Source organism: Felis catus, chromosome B4, assembly GCF_018350175.1.
Source record: "Felis catus isolate Fca126 chromosome B4, F.catus_Fca126_mat1.0, whole genome shotgun sequence".
In the NCBI taxonomy this organism is placed as follows: domain Eukaryota; kingdom Metazoa; phylum Chordata; class Mammalia; order Carnivora; family Felidae; genus Felis; species Felis catus.
This window is the reverse complement of record NC_058374.1, coordinates 83,896,673-83,913,423: the sequence shown is the minus strand read 5'-3', so window position 1 is coordinate 83,913,423 and position 16,751 is coordinate 83,896,673. Positions and strand designations below refer to the sequence as shown.

At 57.9% G+C, this 16,751-nt stretch overlaps 2 protein-coding genes across 8 annotated transcripts; one reads left to right on the top strand and one right to left on the bottom strand.

Moving 5' to 3' along the window:
• Positions 1–1,548: 1,548 nt before the first annotated feature.
• Positions 1,549–9,118, top strand: B4GALNT1 (beta-1,4-N-acetyl-galactosaminyltransferase 1). Of its 4 annotated transcripts, none has more exons than XM_045062002.1 (12): positions 1,549–1,666; positions 1,755–1,980; positions 2,582–2,800; positions 3,428–3,526; positions 3,648–3,754; positions 4,227–4,267; positions 5,080–5,260; positions 6,273–6,380; positions 6,507–6,697; positions 7,170–7,310; positions 7,570–7,810; positions 8,397–9,118. In XM_045062002.1, the coding sequence occupies exons 3-12, from the start codon at positions 2,583–2,585 to the stop codon at positions 8,612–8,614; spliced, it is 1,545 nt and encodes a 514-aa protein (XP_044917937.1). In that variant the 5' UTR covers positions 1,549–1,666; positions 1,755–1,980; position 2,582; the 3' UTR covers positions 8,615–9,118. The 4 variants fall into 4 exon arrangements, with proteins under 4 accessions (XP_044917937.1, XP_019690707.1, XP_019690706.1 ...); XM_019835148.3 differs by having other exon boundaries at positions 3,362–3,526; positions 6,273–6,371; XM_019835147.2 differs by having other exon boundaries at positions 1,550–1,666; positions 3,362–3,526.
• Positions 9,119–9,205: 87 nt separating this feature from the next.
• SLC26A10 (solute carrier family 26 member 10) lies at positions 9,206–16,723 on the bottom strand. Of its 4 annotated transcripts, XM_045062000.1 has the most exons (20): positions 16,660–16,714; positions 16,483–16,543; positions 15,646–16,205; positions 15,070–15,180; positions 14,346–14,503; positions 14,005–14,169; positions 13,595–13,747; positions 12,770–12,852; positions 12,495–12,642; positions 12,242–12,355; positions 11,459–11,536; positions 11,270–11,365; positions 10,740–10,846; positions 10,560–10,629; positions 10,371–10,487; positions 10,201–10,234; positions 10,039–10,121; positions 9,894–9,948; positions 9,651–9,757; positions 9,206–9,339 (listed from the first exon to the last, which is right to left on the bottom strand). In XM_045062000.1, the coding sequence occupies exons 3-20, from the start codon at positions 15,986–15,988 to the stop codon at positions 9,301–9,303; spliced, it is 2,061 nt and encodes a 686-aa protein (XP_044917935.1). In that variant the 5' UTR covers positions 15,989–16,205; positions 16,483–16,543; positions 16,660–16,714; the 3' UTR covers positions 9,206–9,300. The 4 variants fall into 4 exon arrangements, with proteins under 4 accessions (XP_044917935.1, XP_044917934.1, XP_044917933.1 ...); XM_045061999.1 differs by having other exon boundaries at positions 9,594–9,757; positions 11,270–11,536; positions 16,660–16,723; XM_045061998.1 differs by having other exon boundaries at positions 11,270–11,536; positions 16,660–16,716.
• Positions 16,724–16,751: the final 28 nt, after the last annotated feature.

Sequence of the window (16,751 nt, the reverse complement as noted above, 5' to 3'; positions counted from 1 at the left end):
ACCTTGACACATCTTTTATTAGAACCATGGAACCATAGGTAGGGTCATGAATCCGGAAGTAGGGAAGGGAGTCTATGGGTCTAATGCTTGCATACAGAATTACAGGCAACCTTGGGGTGCCTGGGTGGCTCAGTCTGTTAAGCATCTGACTTCCACTCAGGTCATGATCTCCAGGTTGGTGAGTTCCAGCATCTGACTTGGCTCAGGTCATGATCTGGAGGTTGGTGAGTTCCAGCCTGGTGCGGGGCTCTGTGCTAACAGCTCAGAGCCTGAGGCCTGCTTCAGATTCTGTGTCTCCCTTTATCTCTGTCCCTCCCCCACTCGAACTCTGTTTCTCTCTCAAAAAAAATTGTTTTAATTAAAAAAAAAATTAAAACCACACTGAGATACCACCTCACACCTGTCAGAGTAGCTAAAATGAACAAATCAGGAGACTATAGATGCTGGAGAGGATGTGGAGAAACAGGAACCCTCTTGCACTGTTGGTGGGAATGCAAACTGGTGCAGCCGCTCTGGAAAACAGTGTGGAGGTTCCTCAAAAAATTAAAAATAGATCTACCCTATGACCCAGCAATAGCACTGCTAGGAATTTACCCAAGGGATACAGGAGTGCTGATGCACAGGGGCACTTGTACCCCAATGTTTATAGCAGCACTTTCAACAATAGCCAGATTATGGAAAGAGCCTATATGTCCATGAACTGACAAATGGATAAAGAAGATGTGGTTTACATATACAATGGAATACTACTTGGCAATGAGAAAGAATGAAATCCTGTCATTTGAAGCAACGTAAATAGAACTGGAAGGTATTATGCTAAGTGAAATAAGTCAGTCAGAGAAAGACAGATATCAGATATCATATGTCTTCACTCATATGTGGATCCTAAAAAACTTAACAGAAGACCAGGGGGGTGGGGAAGGAGGGGAAAAAGTTACAGAGAGGGAAGGAAGCAAACCATAAGAGACTCTTAAATACTGAGAACAAACTGAGGGTTGATGGGGGTGGGGGAGGGGAAAGTGGGTGATGGGCATTGAGGAGGGCACCTGTTGGGATGAGCACTGGGTGTTGTACGGAAGCCAATTTGACAATAAATTTCATCTAAAAAAAAAAACCTACAGGCAACCTAACCACTTCCCTCTGCACGTCTGCAACAAGAAGCATTCAAGGGGAAAAGGCACTGAATTACTTCTTGAGTGTTAGAGGATTTGGGACGGGGGAGGCGAGGATGGGAGGGAGGGTGTGAACCTGTCTTTGTCAGCCAGGCAAAATCTTCTTTGTCTGGGGTCTAGTCTGGTTTCTTTTATCTCACCCTCACTACCCAAGCCTTCCTTTGAAATGGGACTGTAGGGCGCCGGTTCCATCTCCTCCCATAGCCAGTATCGTAGCCTACAGTCTGGATGAGACCGAGGCTCCGTGGGTATAGGGAATAGAATGGGACTGGGGCAAGCTGTTGAGATGCCAGGCTTGCCAGCGAAGGGCTGGGAGGGTCGGGAGAAGGACCTTCTCGCGGCGCCCCCGCAATGTCCTCTGCGCCCACCAGAAGGCGCCCGGGCGCTCGCTTTCACCGCGCGCAGCCGGAGCCTCCGCCGCAACGAGCCGGGAGCCGAGCCGCTCCGCGCCGCGATCTGGACAACCGTGCGGCGGCCTGAGCCCTCCCCGCCCGGCAAGGGGGACAGGGTGCCGGGGACCCCCAGCTTTGTTTCCGGAGCTGGGGCGCCAAGGTTTCTCAACTCTGCTCTCCACCCCCACAGGAAACGCCCAGAACCACCCACCCAGCGCCGAGGTCTACAAAGCCCTGAGCTTCCGAAGGCGGGAGGGGTTGGGCGAGCCCGAGAGGCAGGAGGATCCCCCCGACCCAGGCTCACGCCGGGTTCCCGGATCAGGCCGCCTCCGGCCCCATGAAGACCCCCAGGCCGGGGCTGAGAGCCTGGCGCAGCCCGGACCGAAATCTTGCGGCGGCCTTAGAGCGTTAGACAGGTCAGTGCTCGGGCGGGATGAGGGGCCCGAGCTGGAGGCGGGAGGCGGCGCGCTCGCCGGTCCCCCCCGTTCCCCCGCACGAGCTCCCCCGGGCCACTCGCGCGGTCACCTCCGCCGGGGGCATCCAACGGCGCGGGCGTGATTCTGCATTTTTCATGACAAGCAAGGTGTGGAGCCGCCCTGTGCAGCCCACTGGGGGCCAGGTGATGCTCGGACCGAGGGGTGGGGGACGCGCGGGCCAGGGGGCGGCGGGCCAGGGGACGTCCGCTGCTCGAAGAAAGCAGTGCACTCCTACTTATACGCTGCCGCGAGGAAACCGCCGCATGCAAAGGTCTCTTGCATCAAGATGCCAGGCCTCGGGCGTGAGAGGAAACCGAGATGCGGGAGAGGGCGAGAAGAAAGGAGGCCGGGAGACCCGAGGCCCCGGGAGCGAAGGGAGGAGGGCCGGGGGCAACGATTCGCTGTGCAAATCCTAGCGCGCCGAGATGTGGAGAGCTTCCCGGGGAGCTGACCGGAGCCTCCAGAACCGCGGGGCTCCGGGGTCCCAGCCCGCGCCTCCCCTCCGCACCTTTCTCACCCTCCCACCCCTCCCGCCCACCAGGATGCGGCTGGGCCGCCGGGCCCTCTGCGTGCTGGTCCTGCTGCTCGCCTGCGCCTCTCTGGGGCTCCTGTACGTGAGCACCCGGGACGCTCCGGGCCTCCGGGCACCTCTTGCGCTGTGGACGCCCCTGCAGGGCCCCTCCAGACCAGAGCTGCCAGACCTCTCGCCTGAGCCCCGCTATGCACACATCCCGGTCAGGATAAAGGAGCAAGTGGTCGGGTGAGTGCCAGGAGTGGTGGCGGCAGGGCGGCGCTCACTGGGGGGGGGGGGGGGGGGGGGGGGGGGGCGCTGGGGAGCTTTTGTTTCCTGCACTGCTGAGCTCTGATGCCTCAGTTCTCCTGACTGGTTGAGGGAGGGGGGTAGGGGGGGCTGCTTGTGAATCTTGGGCTGGGGAAGCAAAATCTCTCCTTCCTGAACCTTGTCATGGTGATGGGCAGGGGAGGGTGTGCAGGCAGGGGAGGGCCTGAAAGACTTTCCGATGTCCTGATGGTTCCAGGACACCAGAAAGGAGAGTCCAGGTGGGGTCCTGAATGGTGGGGAGGCAACTCTGAAATCCTAGCAACTGGCCCTCTTCTACACCTCTGTAAAACCCAGATTTAGGGGATGGGTCGTCCCATTGTGGGTCTCCTCTCCTGGGGGCTGTTTGAAGAGCAGTGTTTAAGGCGACAGACATTGGATGGGCAAGGTCGAAGGGCCAAGGTGTGGGGCGCCATGTTTCTATTTAGCGGGATGTATGGAGCTGTATGGCGGGGCTCTGATGACCCTTCATCCCCCCTCCAGGCGGCTGTCTGGGAACAACTGTAGTTGTGAGGCCAGTGGAGGGAGCTTTCATTTCCCCTTCCAAAGGCAGCTCCGAGCCATTGACCTCACGAAGGCCTTTGACCCTGAAGAGCTGAGGGCTGCCTCTGCCTCCAGGGAGCAGGAGTTCCAGGCCTTCCTTTCAAGGTACCAGCTGAAAAAGAGGGCATGTCTCTGCGGAGGGTGAGCCTTGGGAGGCTTGGAGGGAGGGTGTGACAGGAAGGAGAGCCCCTCTGCCCTTGATTCCTTCTCTGTCCTCCACTGCCAGGAGCCAGTCTGCTGCTGACCAGCTGCTCATAGCCCCTGCCAACTCCCCTCTTCAATACCCCCTGCAGGGTGTGGAGGTCCAGCCCCTCCGGAGCATCTTGGTGCCAGGTGGGGGGGTCTGGGGGGTGACCTAAGCCACTGTGGGGGTGGTGGAGCTCAAGGCTGGGTGAGGAAGGGCTAAGGAAGATTGGAATAAGAGGCTGGGGGGGGGGGAGCTTCTGATGAAGGCAGGATTTGAGAGCAGAAGGGGGTTCCTGAGGCAGGAGGTGAGGACCAAAGGAACTGTAGGGTCGTCAGGAACTGCAGCTGACTGTAACTGGAGAGGTTTGGGACAAAGAATCTATTCTTTGCCGACCAAAGATTAGGTGGATAGGTGGGGCGGGCCATAAAGAGCTATCACTTTGATGGAAAGGAGTGAAAACTCAGTTACCCTAGGCTGCGTCCCAAAATGTGCCCTGCTGTGGCCTCAACAAAGAGGGATGGGTGAGAAGGTCTGTGCTGTGTGTGGTGAAAGAGAGAAGAGAAAGCGAGGAAGAATTCAAGGCTGTCTGGGATTCTGATTCCCTCTCCTTCCTCCCAGGGCTGAGCCTGCAGGCAGCTTCTGGTCAGGAGCTTTACCAGGTAAGAGGCTGGGGAGGCGGGGCGGTCACTAAGGATGGGGGGGGGGGGCGCCTGGGTGGCTTAGTAGGTTAAGCAACTGACTTTTTTTTTAATGTTTATTTTTGAGAGAGACTGAGACAGAGCTTGAACGGGGGAGGGGCAGAGAGAGAGGGAGACAGAGAGTCCAAAATAGGTTCCAGGTTCTAAGCTATCAGCACAGAGCCCGATGCGGGGCTCGAAGTCACGAACCATGAGATCATGACCTGAGCCAAAGTCAGGCGCCCAACCAACTAAGCCACCCAGGCACCCTGCAACCGACTCTTTCTTTTTTTTAATGTTTATTTATTTTTGAGAGAGAGAGAGGCAGAGTGAGAGCAGGGAGGGGCAGAGAGAGAGGGAGACAGAATCAGAAGCAGGTTCCAGGTTCTAGGCTATCAGCACAGAGCCCAACATGGTGCTCGAACTCATGAACCCGTGAGATCGTGACCCGAGCTGAAGTCAGACACCCAACCAACAAGCTACCCAGGTGCCTGGCAACCGGCACTTAGTGTCAGCTCAGGCCATGATCTCACAGTTGCTGGAATTGAGAGCCCTGTGTGGAACTCTGCACTGACAGCACGGAGCCTCCTTGGGAATCTCTCTCTGCCTCTCTCTCTGCCTCTCTCTCTCTCTCTCTCTCTCTCTCAAAATAAATAAATAAACTTGGGGTGGGGGAGGGGGTGGGAAATGGGATGCTGGAGGGAGACAGGGCTGCCAACAGAAAGGTGGAGGAACCAGGGAGGCAAGAGGCAGGTCTGAGGCCTAACCCTGTCCTCTCCAACCCCCTCTCCCAGGTGAACCTGACTGCCTCTTTGGGCACCTGGGACGTGGCCGGGGAAGTGACGGGAGTGACTCTCACTGGAGAGGGGCAGCCTGATCTCACCCTCGCCAGCCCAGGGCTGGACCAACTCAACCGGCAGCTACAACTGGTTACTTATAGCAGCCGAAGTTACCAGGCAAACACAGCAGACACAGGTGTGAGGTCTGGGCGGAGGCAGGGGCAAGCTGGGTCAACAGAGAGCCCAGAAAGGCTGAATAGGGCAAATGGCAGAGGGTGTGGGAGACACTCGGGCAATGGCCAGAGCTGCCCAGTCACACAATGGGCATTTCAGCTAGGCCAGCAGGGCCAGAGAGGGAGAGAAGGGGCCTTTGTTCATCTGGGGCCAGAGCAGGCCAAAGGGAAACCCGAGCCTCGGGTGTGTCCCCTCTTCAGGCCAACTATGGGGGCCCCAGGAAGTGATTTGCCCCAGGAGCCAGAAGGCTCAAGCTCTATTCCCAAACCACCACTTACTGGAGGGCAAGGGACTTCATGTCCCAGAGCTCCCGTGTCTCCTCCAGCAAAAGGGGCACAACACAGCCCGCCTCCTTCTCTCCGAGACTTGCTACACCAAATCTGCTCCCTCTTTGGGGCCTTTGCATTTGCTGTTCCCTCTGCCTAGAATGCTCTTCCCCCAGATTTTTGCATAGCTGGCTCCTTCTTGTCACTTGGATCTCAGCTCAAATGTCTCCTCTTCACTATCACATTACTTGCTTTATTTTCCATTCAATGCTTGCCAGTATCTGAATTTTATTTACTTAGCCTAGAACCAGAATGACTAGGTTCCTATCTCAGCTTTGTTGCTTAAGAGTTGTGTAAATGTAGACCAGTTGCTTAATTTCTCTATGCCTTTTTCTGTAGCAGGAATCTACCTTATGGGGCTTATCAAGGTTAAGTGGGTTCATATATTTAAGGTGAACTTAAAAAGTACCTGCACATAGTAAATGCTCAATAAAGGTTAGCTTTTAATTAAATCATTTAAAAAATTAAATCTTTAATTTTCTTTCTCCCACCCATTAGAGTGTTAGTGCCATGGAGGTAAACACCTTGCATTCTTGTCCACCAGGGCTCAGGAAAGTGGTACACAGAGTAGGCACTTAAATAGTGATTTGCTGAAAAGGGAATGTTGTCCCAACTTTAAGGACCACGTCTGGTGTCCTTTCTTCCCAGTCCGGTTCTCCACGGAGGGACATGAGGCCGCCTTTACCATCCGCATAAGACACCCACCCAACCCTCGGCTGTACCCACCTGGGTCTCTACCCCAGGGAGGTGAGGCTGGTGCGTTCAAGGACCTAAATCCAGGCCTGGTGGGGAGAAGCTGGGAGAGGGAGGACGTGGGAGATGTTTTCCAGCTCCTCACTTCCACTCTCCTTCTCTGCACCTAACCCTGTCCCTCACTCCCAGCCCAGTACAATATCAGCGCCCTGGTCACCATCGCCACTAAGACCTTCCTTCGTTACAATCGGCTTCGGGCGCTCATCGCCAGCATCCGCCGCTTCTACCCAACGGTCACCGTGGTCATCGCCGACGACAGCGACAAGCCAGAGAGCATTAGTGGCCCCCACATCGAGCACTATCTCATGCCTTTTGGCAAGGTGCGCAGTCAGCAAGGCTGAACCGCGCGCCAGAGGGCGCCGAGAGACAGAGGCGCGCGGTGGGTCTGAAGTCACCGGAGTAGTGATTCCAGGACTACCTGCCTCAGAATTACTGGTGCCTGTGAATCACGGCGATTCCTGGAACATAATAAGCTCCGGGGGAGGAGGAATCGCGCCTATCTTATTCGCGCTGCATCCTTAGAATGTGCTTAGCACCTAGGGAGCGCTCAACAAATGGATGATGGATGAATGAATGAATGAATGCACGCATAAATTAAATGCGTTCTAACATCCTCCCTCCAAACACGGACTTATTACCCCTGGCAGTTGGGAAACTGCATTTCTTGCCTAGCTCTGAGCCACTGGTAGGTCCCGGAAGGTTTAGACATGCGTCGGGAGAGAGGAGGAAAGGTGGCAGAGGGGTTGTGTCCTATCTCTATAGCCTCACTAACTGTATGTACCCTGCCCCCAGGGCTGGTTCGCAGGCCGGAACCTGGCCGTATCCCAAGTAACCACCAAGTACGTCTTGTGGGTGGACGACGACTTTGTCTTCACGGCGAGGACGCGGCTGGAGAGGCTTGTGGACGTGCTGGAGCGGACGTCGCTGGACCTGGTAAGGGAGGGCCCGCGGAACGTGGGGTGGGAGAAGGAGGGACTCCAGCAAGCTAAAGCAGCGGCGGGGGAGACCCGGCCGACAGCGGCCGGCCCTGGGACGGACAGAGGACGACGAAGGGAGCCTGGGGGACAATCTGGGTCCTGCGGGGGTGGAGCGGGAGAGGACGCGGCCGGGGAACCACCCGAGGGAGGGGCAGCGCGGATCTAACTGCCGGCAGTCCCCGTCCCGCCTGGAGCCAACCTCCCACTCCCCGCAGGTCGGGGGCGCGGTGCGCGAGATCTCCGGCTTCGCCACCACCTACCGGCAGCTGCTGAGCGTGGAGCCCGGCGCGCCAGGCCGCGGGAACTGCCTCCGGCAAAGGCGCGGCTTCCACCACGAGCTCGTCGGCTTTCCGGGCTGCGTGGTCACCGACGGCGTGGTCAACTTCTTCCTGGCGCGCACCGACAAGGTGCGCGAGGTCGGCTTCGACCCGCGGCTCAGCCGCGTGGCGCATCTGGGTGAGTGGCGTCCCCTCCCGACCCCGGGCAGAGACCCCCGCGGGGCTCTGGGCGAGGCTCCAAAGGCAGCGGGCACTCCTACGCCCACCCCAGTGGAGCCCACGGCTGGCACCCGGGGCCCCTGGAGAGTTCTGCGAAAATTTACCAAGCCTTGCGCCCCGGGCAAGAGACAGGGCTCCCTCCCTCCTGGCCCGCACACCCTTTAAACCTCCAAGCCCAGTACAGCTACTGGGTAGGCCGGCCTTTAACTTCCCCCACCACTGTCAGACCTTGAGTCCAGTCCCAGCCGCTTCCCCTGGTTCAGACCACACTCCTGGAGCGGCCTGTTCAGCATTTATTGAACATTTATTTAGGTGTGTGTTGGGGAGGATGGGGGTATGCTCTCAAAACACAAAGTAAGGATGTTGACTTCATTTTACGTAAGAGTAAAACTAGGACCCAAATGAATTAACTAGCCCAAGGCCCTCACAAAAGGAGTCTTTACAGGTGCAGCCTGTGTACCCCAACTCTCAGTTCTCCCTTTAAGGGTCGGCCCTCTGCGCCCTTCAGACGCTTCACTGTGTACTCCCCTTCCCTCCACTGCCAGAATTCTTCCTGGACGGGCTTGGTTCCTTGCGGGTGGGCTCCTGCTCAGACGTCGTTGTGGATCATGCATCTAAGTTGAAACTGCCTTGGACCTCAAGGGATGTGGGGGCAGAGACTTATGCCCGGTACCGCTACCCAGGATCGCTGGATGAAAGTCAGGTGGCCAAACACCGCCTACTCTTCTTCAAACACCGGCTGCAGTGCATGACCGCAGAATGATGGCCACTCGGGCCTTCCAACTCTCAGGCTGGGCCTGCCTCCTTGTCCCTGCCAGGAATTTCTAGCAAACCCCACCCACCACCCAGTGACTACTCCACTGACTGTCCCTGATCCCCTTCAGAATCCGATCCCAAATAGGGGCTTGTCCTGGTGACACTCCTCCTTTCTGCGAGTGCCCAGCGATGCGATGGAGCCATAACTCGACCCAAGGCCAGTGCCAAGTCCTCCCCCCAACCCTCTTCTCATGGGGCAGGAAGTGGGGGGGGGGTCACTTTCCAAGTGCCAAAAAGCCCATGGGGACTCTAAGAACCTAAAATGGAAATAACTCTCATCTCCTTGGGACTGAGGGGATGGGGAAGCCCCCAACGTGTATTCCCAGGGCTGTGCCCCCTCCCCCATCTCTGGATCCAGGACTCTGTGCACCGGTTCCAGCCCCACCCCTGTGGAGAGAACCAGTGACTCCGGAGCTGGGGCGGGGGCCGGTGAACACACAAGTGAAAGCCATTTTTAGTTGTGTCTCTGCAATGCCGCGGGCATGGAGAAAGGGGCACCGAGGGCCGGCGTGTGGACACCCAGACTCACTTCATGAACCCCAGTGGCTCTCAGCTTTGTTTTATTAGTTACATGAAGTGAGGAGACTCCTCGCGCACATATTGTCGGGGCCCTCCACACTCCAAATGACCGGGTCAGACCCACACTGTGCATGTCTTTGGACCTGTAGGCTCCTGGAAAGGAGAGGGGACCTGTCAGGAGTAGATTAGGTACCCTCCTCCCTCTCTCGGCATTTGGCAGTCTTCTGGGGGGCACACCACCCCACTTTGAAACCCTAGCTCCTCAGTTCTTCATGCGGAGCTGGACCCAGTCTCCTTGGCTTAGCCTTAAATTGGCTAATCATTTCATCCCCCCACTTTCTTCCTCCAGCTTCCTTCTCGGCCCCCTTCCCCAAACCCTCTGCCTAGATCTTCAGCCACTGACTCACATGTCACTTGCTCCACCCCAGCGCCTCCTGGATCTCCCGTTCCTACTGCCCCCTCACCAGTCTCTCCAGGGCATGAGCAGCTGCGTCCTGGACACTCACAAACAGCTGCTCTGGGGTCACTCTGTCCAAGAGTCCTGCCTGGGTCAGTGTCCGCAGCACTGAGGCTGTGTAGAGAGGCAGGTCAGGCTCTTAGATCTTAAATCCACACTGCATCCTTTTCCCTCCCCCAAGCATCCAGCTATTCCCCCCCACCCCACCCCACCCCCCCCCCCCCGTCCCCAGGTCTTCCACACCTCTCACCATTACACTGAGCCAGGAGAAGGTGGATCCCAGCATCTCGGCATCGCCTGGCTAGCTGCAGAAGCGGGGCAAGGGGGTTAAATCCCACATCACAGGGTAGGCATGGGATAAAGGGACTTTCTCCTCAACCTACCCCGTCCCTCACCTGTACCACCTCTCTGGCTCCAGCAGCATCTGCAAAGGTGATACCACTGCAGTCTAGGACCACCACTCTGACAGGCTCAGCAACTAGGATGGGAGAAGGCAAGCGTACCCAGATGCCTCCACGGGTCACACCCAAATCTCCCTCCTTGTCACCCCATCTCACCTGCATCAGGTGGGCCATCTAGCTTGGGAGTCTCCTGTGGGTAGAGAAGGGCAGTCACCACAAGACACAAGCATGAGCGTGCGCCCCTTAAGCACAATGATCCCCTTGAGAAGCCGCACCTGCCTCCCACTCCCAGAGAAGCCACACTCCCCTTTGACCAAGCCTCTCACCTTGCGTCCTTCTCCAAGCCCCAGGTGCCACTCCAGGATGCGGCGGAACTGCCCTCGGGTCCCAAAGTAGAGCGGTGTTGGGTATCTCAGGATGCAGAGCCCCGGGACCTTGAGGAGCTAAGATGTCAGAGGGTCAGAAAAACATCTGGGCCTAATCTTCCCTTCCCTCTCTGTCTGTGGCCCACCCACCTTGTGGCTCTCTTCGAGTGGCCTGTAGAGCTCCGTCCCCTCAGCAAGTCCAAGTGCCAGGCACTGCACCCTGGGCAGGAAGCTGGGGTCAGATTCCCAGCCTGGCCTGGCTGGAGAGTCACCCCAAGCATCTGTCCTCTCCCCACCCCTCTTCCCAACTCCTCTCATCTCTACTCCCACCTCTGGGTGCGGCAGACCACAGTCATCATGGAGAAGACCACGCCCACGGCCAGGCCCAAGTCCACACTCAGGATCACTACGGCCACCCACGTGACCATCCATACAGCCTGCAGGACATGGATGGGAGTGATATGCCCCGGAGAAATGCCAGGCCATGGCTGCTAGGGAAGGAGGTCCAGGGGCAGTGACTGCCTGGACAAATGAGAGGGAGGGATAGCCCAGGAGAAGGTAGAAAGAATGACAGAAGGGACAGAATTGACCCAACAAGGGAAATACACCAAATGTAATCACCCCAGACCTTGCACCAGCTGGGGATTTACAAATATTCAGGTCTGAAGGGGTTCAAACCCCACTCTCCACTGTGTCTCTGAGTAATGGCATTAGGAGGTATGCATGTTGGGGGGGGGGATTGGAGGGGGGGGGGGAGCTGCAGCATTTAGGACCAGAACAATTAGCTCCAATCCAGGGCAGAGGCTGGGGATGCTGGGAAGTAGGAGGGGGCAATCTGGGGGTAATGCTGCCACTCTCACAAAGTCCATGCGGCTGATGCGCCATAGTTGTGGAAGTTCCTGCATCTGGAAGAACATCTGGCGCATGCTGGAGATGTTGATGCAAGCCAGGACAGCCTTGGAGGCAGAAGAGGCAAGCCAACTGCCCCAATGTCCTAGAATGTAGCCACCACCACCCCCAGTCACCCCCGTGCCTCCGCTGTTCCTCACCTTGGGCAGATAGTAGAAGAAGGGCCCCAGCCACAGCAGCACTGACAGGACAACTATGCAGGAGAAGAGACCTGCCAGCTAGAAAGAAGGAGGGATGGATGCAGAGAAGGAAGGGAACCTCACTCACCCCTGTGTGAGAGCTGGTCTGCCTGCCCCACTCTGCCTCGGCTTCCTTGGAAGTCTCCCTCCTCCCAAATCCCCTTTCCATGAAGCCGTCCCTCAGTCTTCAACTCCCTTCTTGGTATTCCGCCTCTCACATCCACCTTTCCCCTCTCCCAATTAAATGCCTGTCATTCACCGGTCTCTACCTAGACGTAGTTCAACTTCCCTATTTTTGTAGCCCGTGTCCACCTTAAAAGCCACTGTTGCATTACCCTAAAAGCAGGGAACCACCTTCTTGGGGCACCAGCAAAGTAGGAAAGCAGAAATATTAGGGGGAGACTGTCCTATGTGATATTTCTTTTTAAAAGAAAATGTCCTCATGGGGCGGGGGTCAGAATTTCGTCTTTCAAATTTGTATGACGGTTTAGTATTGTTTTTATTGTGAACTACATATGGGCACTGTAAACTTCTTCAGTGCTTAGAGTCTGCCAAGGTCTTAATGGAGCCTTGTTACCTTCTATCTCTCCTACCTAGAAACCACCTCCCCCCATTCACTCTCCCTCACCATTCTCCTCTGTACAGCTGCCCCCCAGGTATCTATCTACCGGTCTTCCACCTGTTTCTCCACCACCACCCCAACCTAATACCCACCCCCTTTCTCACCCAAGGACATGCTCTTACCTGTGTGTTCCCACCAGCATCCACTAGTAGGCTGGTGGTGGCCAAAGTGGCAGAGTTGGGAAAGCAGGAGAAGAGGGAGGAGATGAGGTTGGAGATACCATGTGCCAAGAGCTCCTGGAGGGATGCAGTCAGATGAAGAGGAGAGAGAGACAAAGGCATGGGGCGGGGGGTGGGGGGTGGGGGGGGTGAGGGAAGACATCAGATTAGAGAGTTGTCTCCTGAATGCAATTGGGGTCTTCAGTCAAAGTCACACCTGGTTGGAGTCAATAGTGTAGCTATACTTGTCTGCATAGATGGAGGCCAGGGAGGCAGACACAGCAAAAGTAACCAGTGCGATGGGCAGTGAGTCAGCCAGAATCCTGGGCAGCTCAGCCAGGTCGGGAAGATGGGGTTGGGGAAACCTGGAGAGAGAGGGATCCATGGTGAGGGTGGGTTGTGTATAAGAAGGGTAGGGCGGGACAGGCCAAGAAGGAGGTGTGGGTAGGAGCAGTCTGAGAATAGCAGGCTAGTGTCTTGATTCTCTCTTACCCCCCAGGCAGCAGCCCCACAATCTGGACGTTGTATCTTGTGTCCAGGGAAGAGGTGAAGCACAACACAGAGGCCAGAAGCACCTGGGAAAGAGCAAATTAGAGGCACGGCAGAAGATGAGCTTCCTAGAAGAGGCGGGGGTGGGGGGTGGGGAGCTTCACATGAGAGAGGATTAAAAGGCAGCACTAGGTGTTTGCAGGGGCCCAGCAATTGGGGGAGTTGGGATATGTTTCGGATGACAGCCAATTGAGAGTGAAGGAGAGTGGGAATGGGAAAGGAATGAGGTATACCTGAGGCTGTGGTAAGAGATGGACCGGAGGAAGTAAGAGGCGCTCCGCTCCCATGAGGGATGGTAGATATCAGGAAGTACACCCAGCCATTCTAAGTAGGACAGCTGGGATAGATCTAGGGATCTCCCGCGTATGGGTGGAGATGTGGAACACTTATTTAGTCGGCGGAGGGGGAGAGAGAGAGAGAAATGCAGGTGGGTGTGGGAAGGGAGAGTAACTGAATTACAGTGAAGGACCGGGTAGGGGGAGAGCAGTGGAGGTGCTGTGAGGAGCGACACCTCAAGGCAACGCTGTAAGCAGGAAGAAAGCATTCTAAGAGGTCTAGAAGAGGCTCTGCCAGAGAAGTGGGACCGTGTGGGTGGGGGATTCTGCAGGGTCACAGTGTTCTGGGAAGAGGCCTGGAAAAGTACGCGTGTGCACAGGACCTCTTTCTGTAAGCTCGCTGCCTTCCACTAGGGGGCGGCAGCGGCCAGCTCCTACCCGACCGGCAAGGTCTGTGTGGTTCAGGGGACCGCGACCCGGGAGCCATCCTCACCATGACAATTTCCCCCGGGATCGGGGTGGGTAGCTTGTCTCGGAATCTCACGTTCAATTCTTTGACCGGCACGAGCAGCGCCAGGCTGAGTGCCGAGATGGTCAGTTCGGCCGGACTGCTCCGGGGCAGCGCGGTCAGCACAGCGGCCAGCGTCTGCGGGCAGGGGCGGTGATCGAGGGCCCGGGGCCGGGGTCGACTGCCCTCAGAGCGGACCCACCCGGCCAAGGCAAGGCCTCCCGGCTCCCATCAGGGCTTCCGTCTCCGCAGCGCCCCTCATTCAGCCACGTGGTTCTAATCTCCTTTCCTCCGCCCCCGTCACCCTCTATCCCTCCACTCGCCGTCCTTCCTTTCCCGGTTTCCCTCTTCCCAGGACCGCTAGAAGCTGTTTCTCGGCCGTTCTCCACCCCCACCTTGAAGAGAGAGAAGCAGCCAATCTGGCGCGGGAGGGGCAACCCCAAAAGGCTCGGCAGCTGGGACACGAGCACGTGCAGCGCGGCCCCGCTGGTCAGCGCTTTGACCACCGGCTCCGACAAAAAGGTGGACAGGACGCCGAGCTGCAGCGCGAACATGCCCAGCTGCAGGGGAGAAGATGCGCAATCACTACAGGAGGAGGAGTGGACTCGCCAGAGCGCAGTGCGCCAGTTGCTCCGCGCACCTCTCCCGCCTAGACCCGGGCATGACACTTGTCCCTCCCTCTCTCCTGGCCCAGTTCCCCCGGCCCCAGTGTGGATCCCCCAGGGTCCTCCCTCACCATCAGCGCCCCGCTACCGAAGGCCAAGGCTGCAGCCGACCCAACCCGCTGAGCGTCCAACTGTTCCCTTTCGATTCCGCTCAGGTTCCCCCCGAGGGGTTCGGGCACCAGCCGTTCCACCGCCGAGCCTGTCATGAGGCTGAGTACCGCGAAAGTTCCTAGGGCCGGGGGGACAAACGCAGAGATCACCAGCTGTGTCGCCTGGGGCGCGGCGATCGTCCGGGCTTCGCGCCCTCGGGCCTGGATGCTGCAGTCAGACCCCGCTCTTCTGGAAGGCTGCTGCTCCGATGAAGACGGTGGGGCCGAGAGCCCGTGCAGCAGCCCGGAACCGGCGGTGAGGGAGGAAAGAAGGGCGCACCGGCGGGCAAAAACTGCCCTCTAACTGCATCACTGCCCGCTCCCGCAGATCGCCCGCGGACTGCGCGCTCCTTTGGGTGACCGCGCATCTCTTCTTCCCTCTTCCAAGTCCCGGAGATGTTCATTTAAACCAAATGTCATGGGGGAAGAAAAGTTCTGAGGAAACTCCCTTCTCTCTGCACCCACTCGCCACCCGCAGCAAGCTTTGCCTAGGTCCGAGGTTCCTGGCAGGGTAGCGACAGAGGCGGAAGGGAAGAAGGGGAGGGGAAGAGGGGAATAAGAGCTAAGGAGCTTCCAAGGGCCGAAGTCTCAAACCCCCATCCATTCTCACCCTACAGAGAAGGAGAGGAGTCACTGGGTTACTCACCTGTGGACAGGTGTCTACCAGTCCCCAACAAGGTGTAAATGAGGACAGGGAAGAAAGAAGTGTAGAGTCCGAACACTGGAGGCACTGAGGTCAGGAGGGCAAAAGCCATGCCTGTATGAGAAATGAAAGGGATGATCTTCAGGGTCTGTGTGTGGGGTTGGGGAAAGGTGACTAGCGCCCAAACTCTTAGAGGACGCTGAATCATGCCACATGAGGGAACCTAGGGGTTAACAGGCCTCGGTGGGAGGTGGGAGGTTGTGGGGCGGACAAGGTCACAGATCCGTGTCGGCCCAGTCCTCCGGGGAGTAGGGAGCAGGGGTTGTTCCTCTCTCCAGTTCCCTGACCCGGAACGTGTCCAAGACTTCTAGAAGGATTGCGCAAATGAAGGGGGCTGGGGGTGGGGATATGATGCAGCTCCGTGGTCCTTACCCAGAACGTGGTCTGAGGTCTTGTCTCCGAACCCTCGGCCACCCTAACCCAGCCCTCGCTCCTAGGTGCCCAGCTCCTGCATCCCACCCCCCCCCCCCCCCCGCCCCGAGCTTGGGCCGCTGACAGGCTAGCGTTAGGGCTGCTCACCCTGGGGCACGTGCACGATGCCCACGGTCACCCCGGCCACGGCATCCCCGAGCAGCCAGGCCCGCCAGCGGTAGTGGGGCAGCCAACGCAGCGGGGGCAGCCGCGCCCGCAGCAGGCGCCACGCCCCCGGCCCGGAGCAAGCGCTGGCCAACCGCCTCCACCGTCTGCACAGTCGGGACGAGCGAGGCTCCGCGAGTAGCTCCGGCGCCTGCTCTGCGTCTCCGAAGAGCCGCTGGAACCGAGCCTCGGTGAGAGGTTCCCTGAACTTGGCGCCCAGAGGGAACTTAAGGTCGGAGGCCTCTCCCAGGCCTGGGCTGGTCCCGGCGCCCGGTAGCCCACTCATTTTGCCCCTGGCCACCTCCAACCCCGCCTAGTCTTAAATAGCCCTCCACCCGCTAGCCCTGAGTCCCGCCTCCATGAAGCAGGGTCCAATCCAGCCCCGGAGGGCGCCCTCTCTTGGGGACCTTCAACGGCCGGGAGAGAGCAAAGGCTTCGGGAGCGGGCGTCTCTGTGTTAGGCGTTTCCTCAGCCGTCCTTGGCGGGGTCGCGGGCTCCGGAGGCTGCCAGGGCGGGGCGGAGGAGGGGGTGTGGAAAGGTGTAGGGACAGAGACAGAAGCCAAAAGACAGCGCATTCTCAACACCCAACACCCACTTTTTACCACTCGTAAGCCTTTGATTCCCACCTGCTCACTCCCGGCTCCCTTCGCATCGGCCCTTTAGGAGGAGACAGCTGGCTGGGCCGCTGTGACCTGTCATTCCCAGAGCCTCTGCATCCCCCCTCCCCAAGAGGTGAAGATGCCGCCCCTCCCCCCCCACACACACACAACACACACATACCTCTTCCCCAGACCCAAATCCTCACGGGGCACAGCTTGCCCCCAAGAAAGTGTAAGAGGCTCTGTGGGCAGAGAAGCGTCACAAACTGCTGAGCTGGGCCGCAGCTACATGTACAATGTAGGTCCTCAAAAACTTATATTTGTGGTTAAATTAAGTTCAAAAGGGGCATGCACCCACCTCATGTACCCCTGTGGTCCCTCAAGAGATACAGAGGTTCTGAGCTCCAGAATCCTATTTTCCCCATCCCCTCCTCCATTTACAAGAATGCT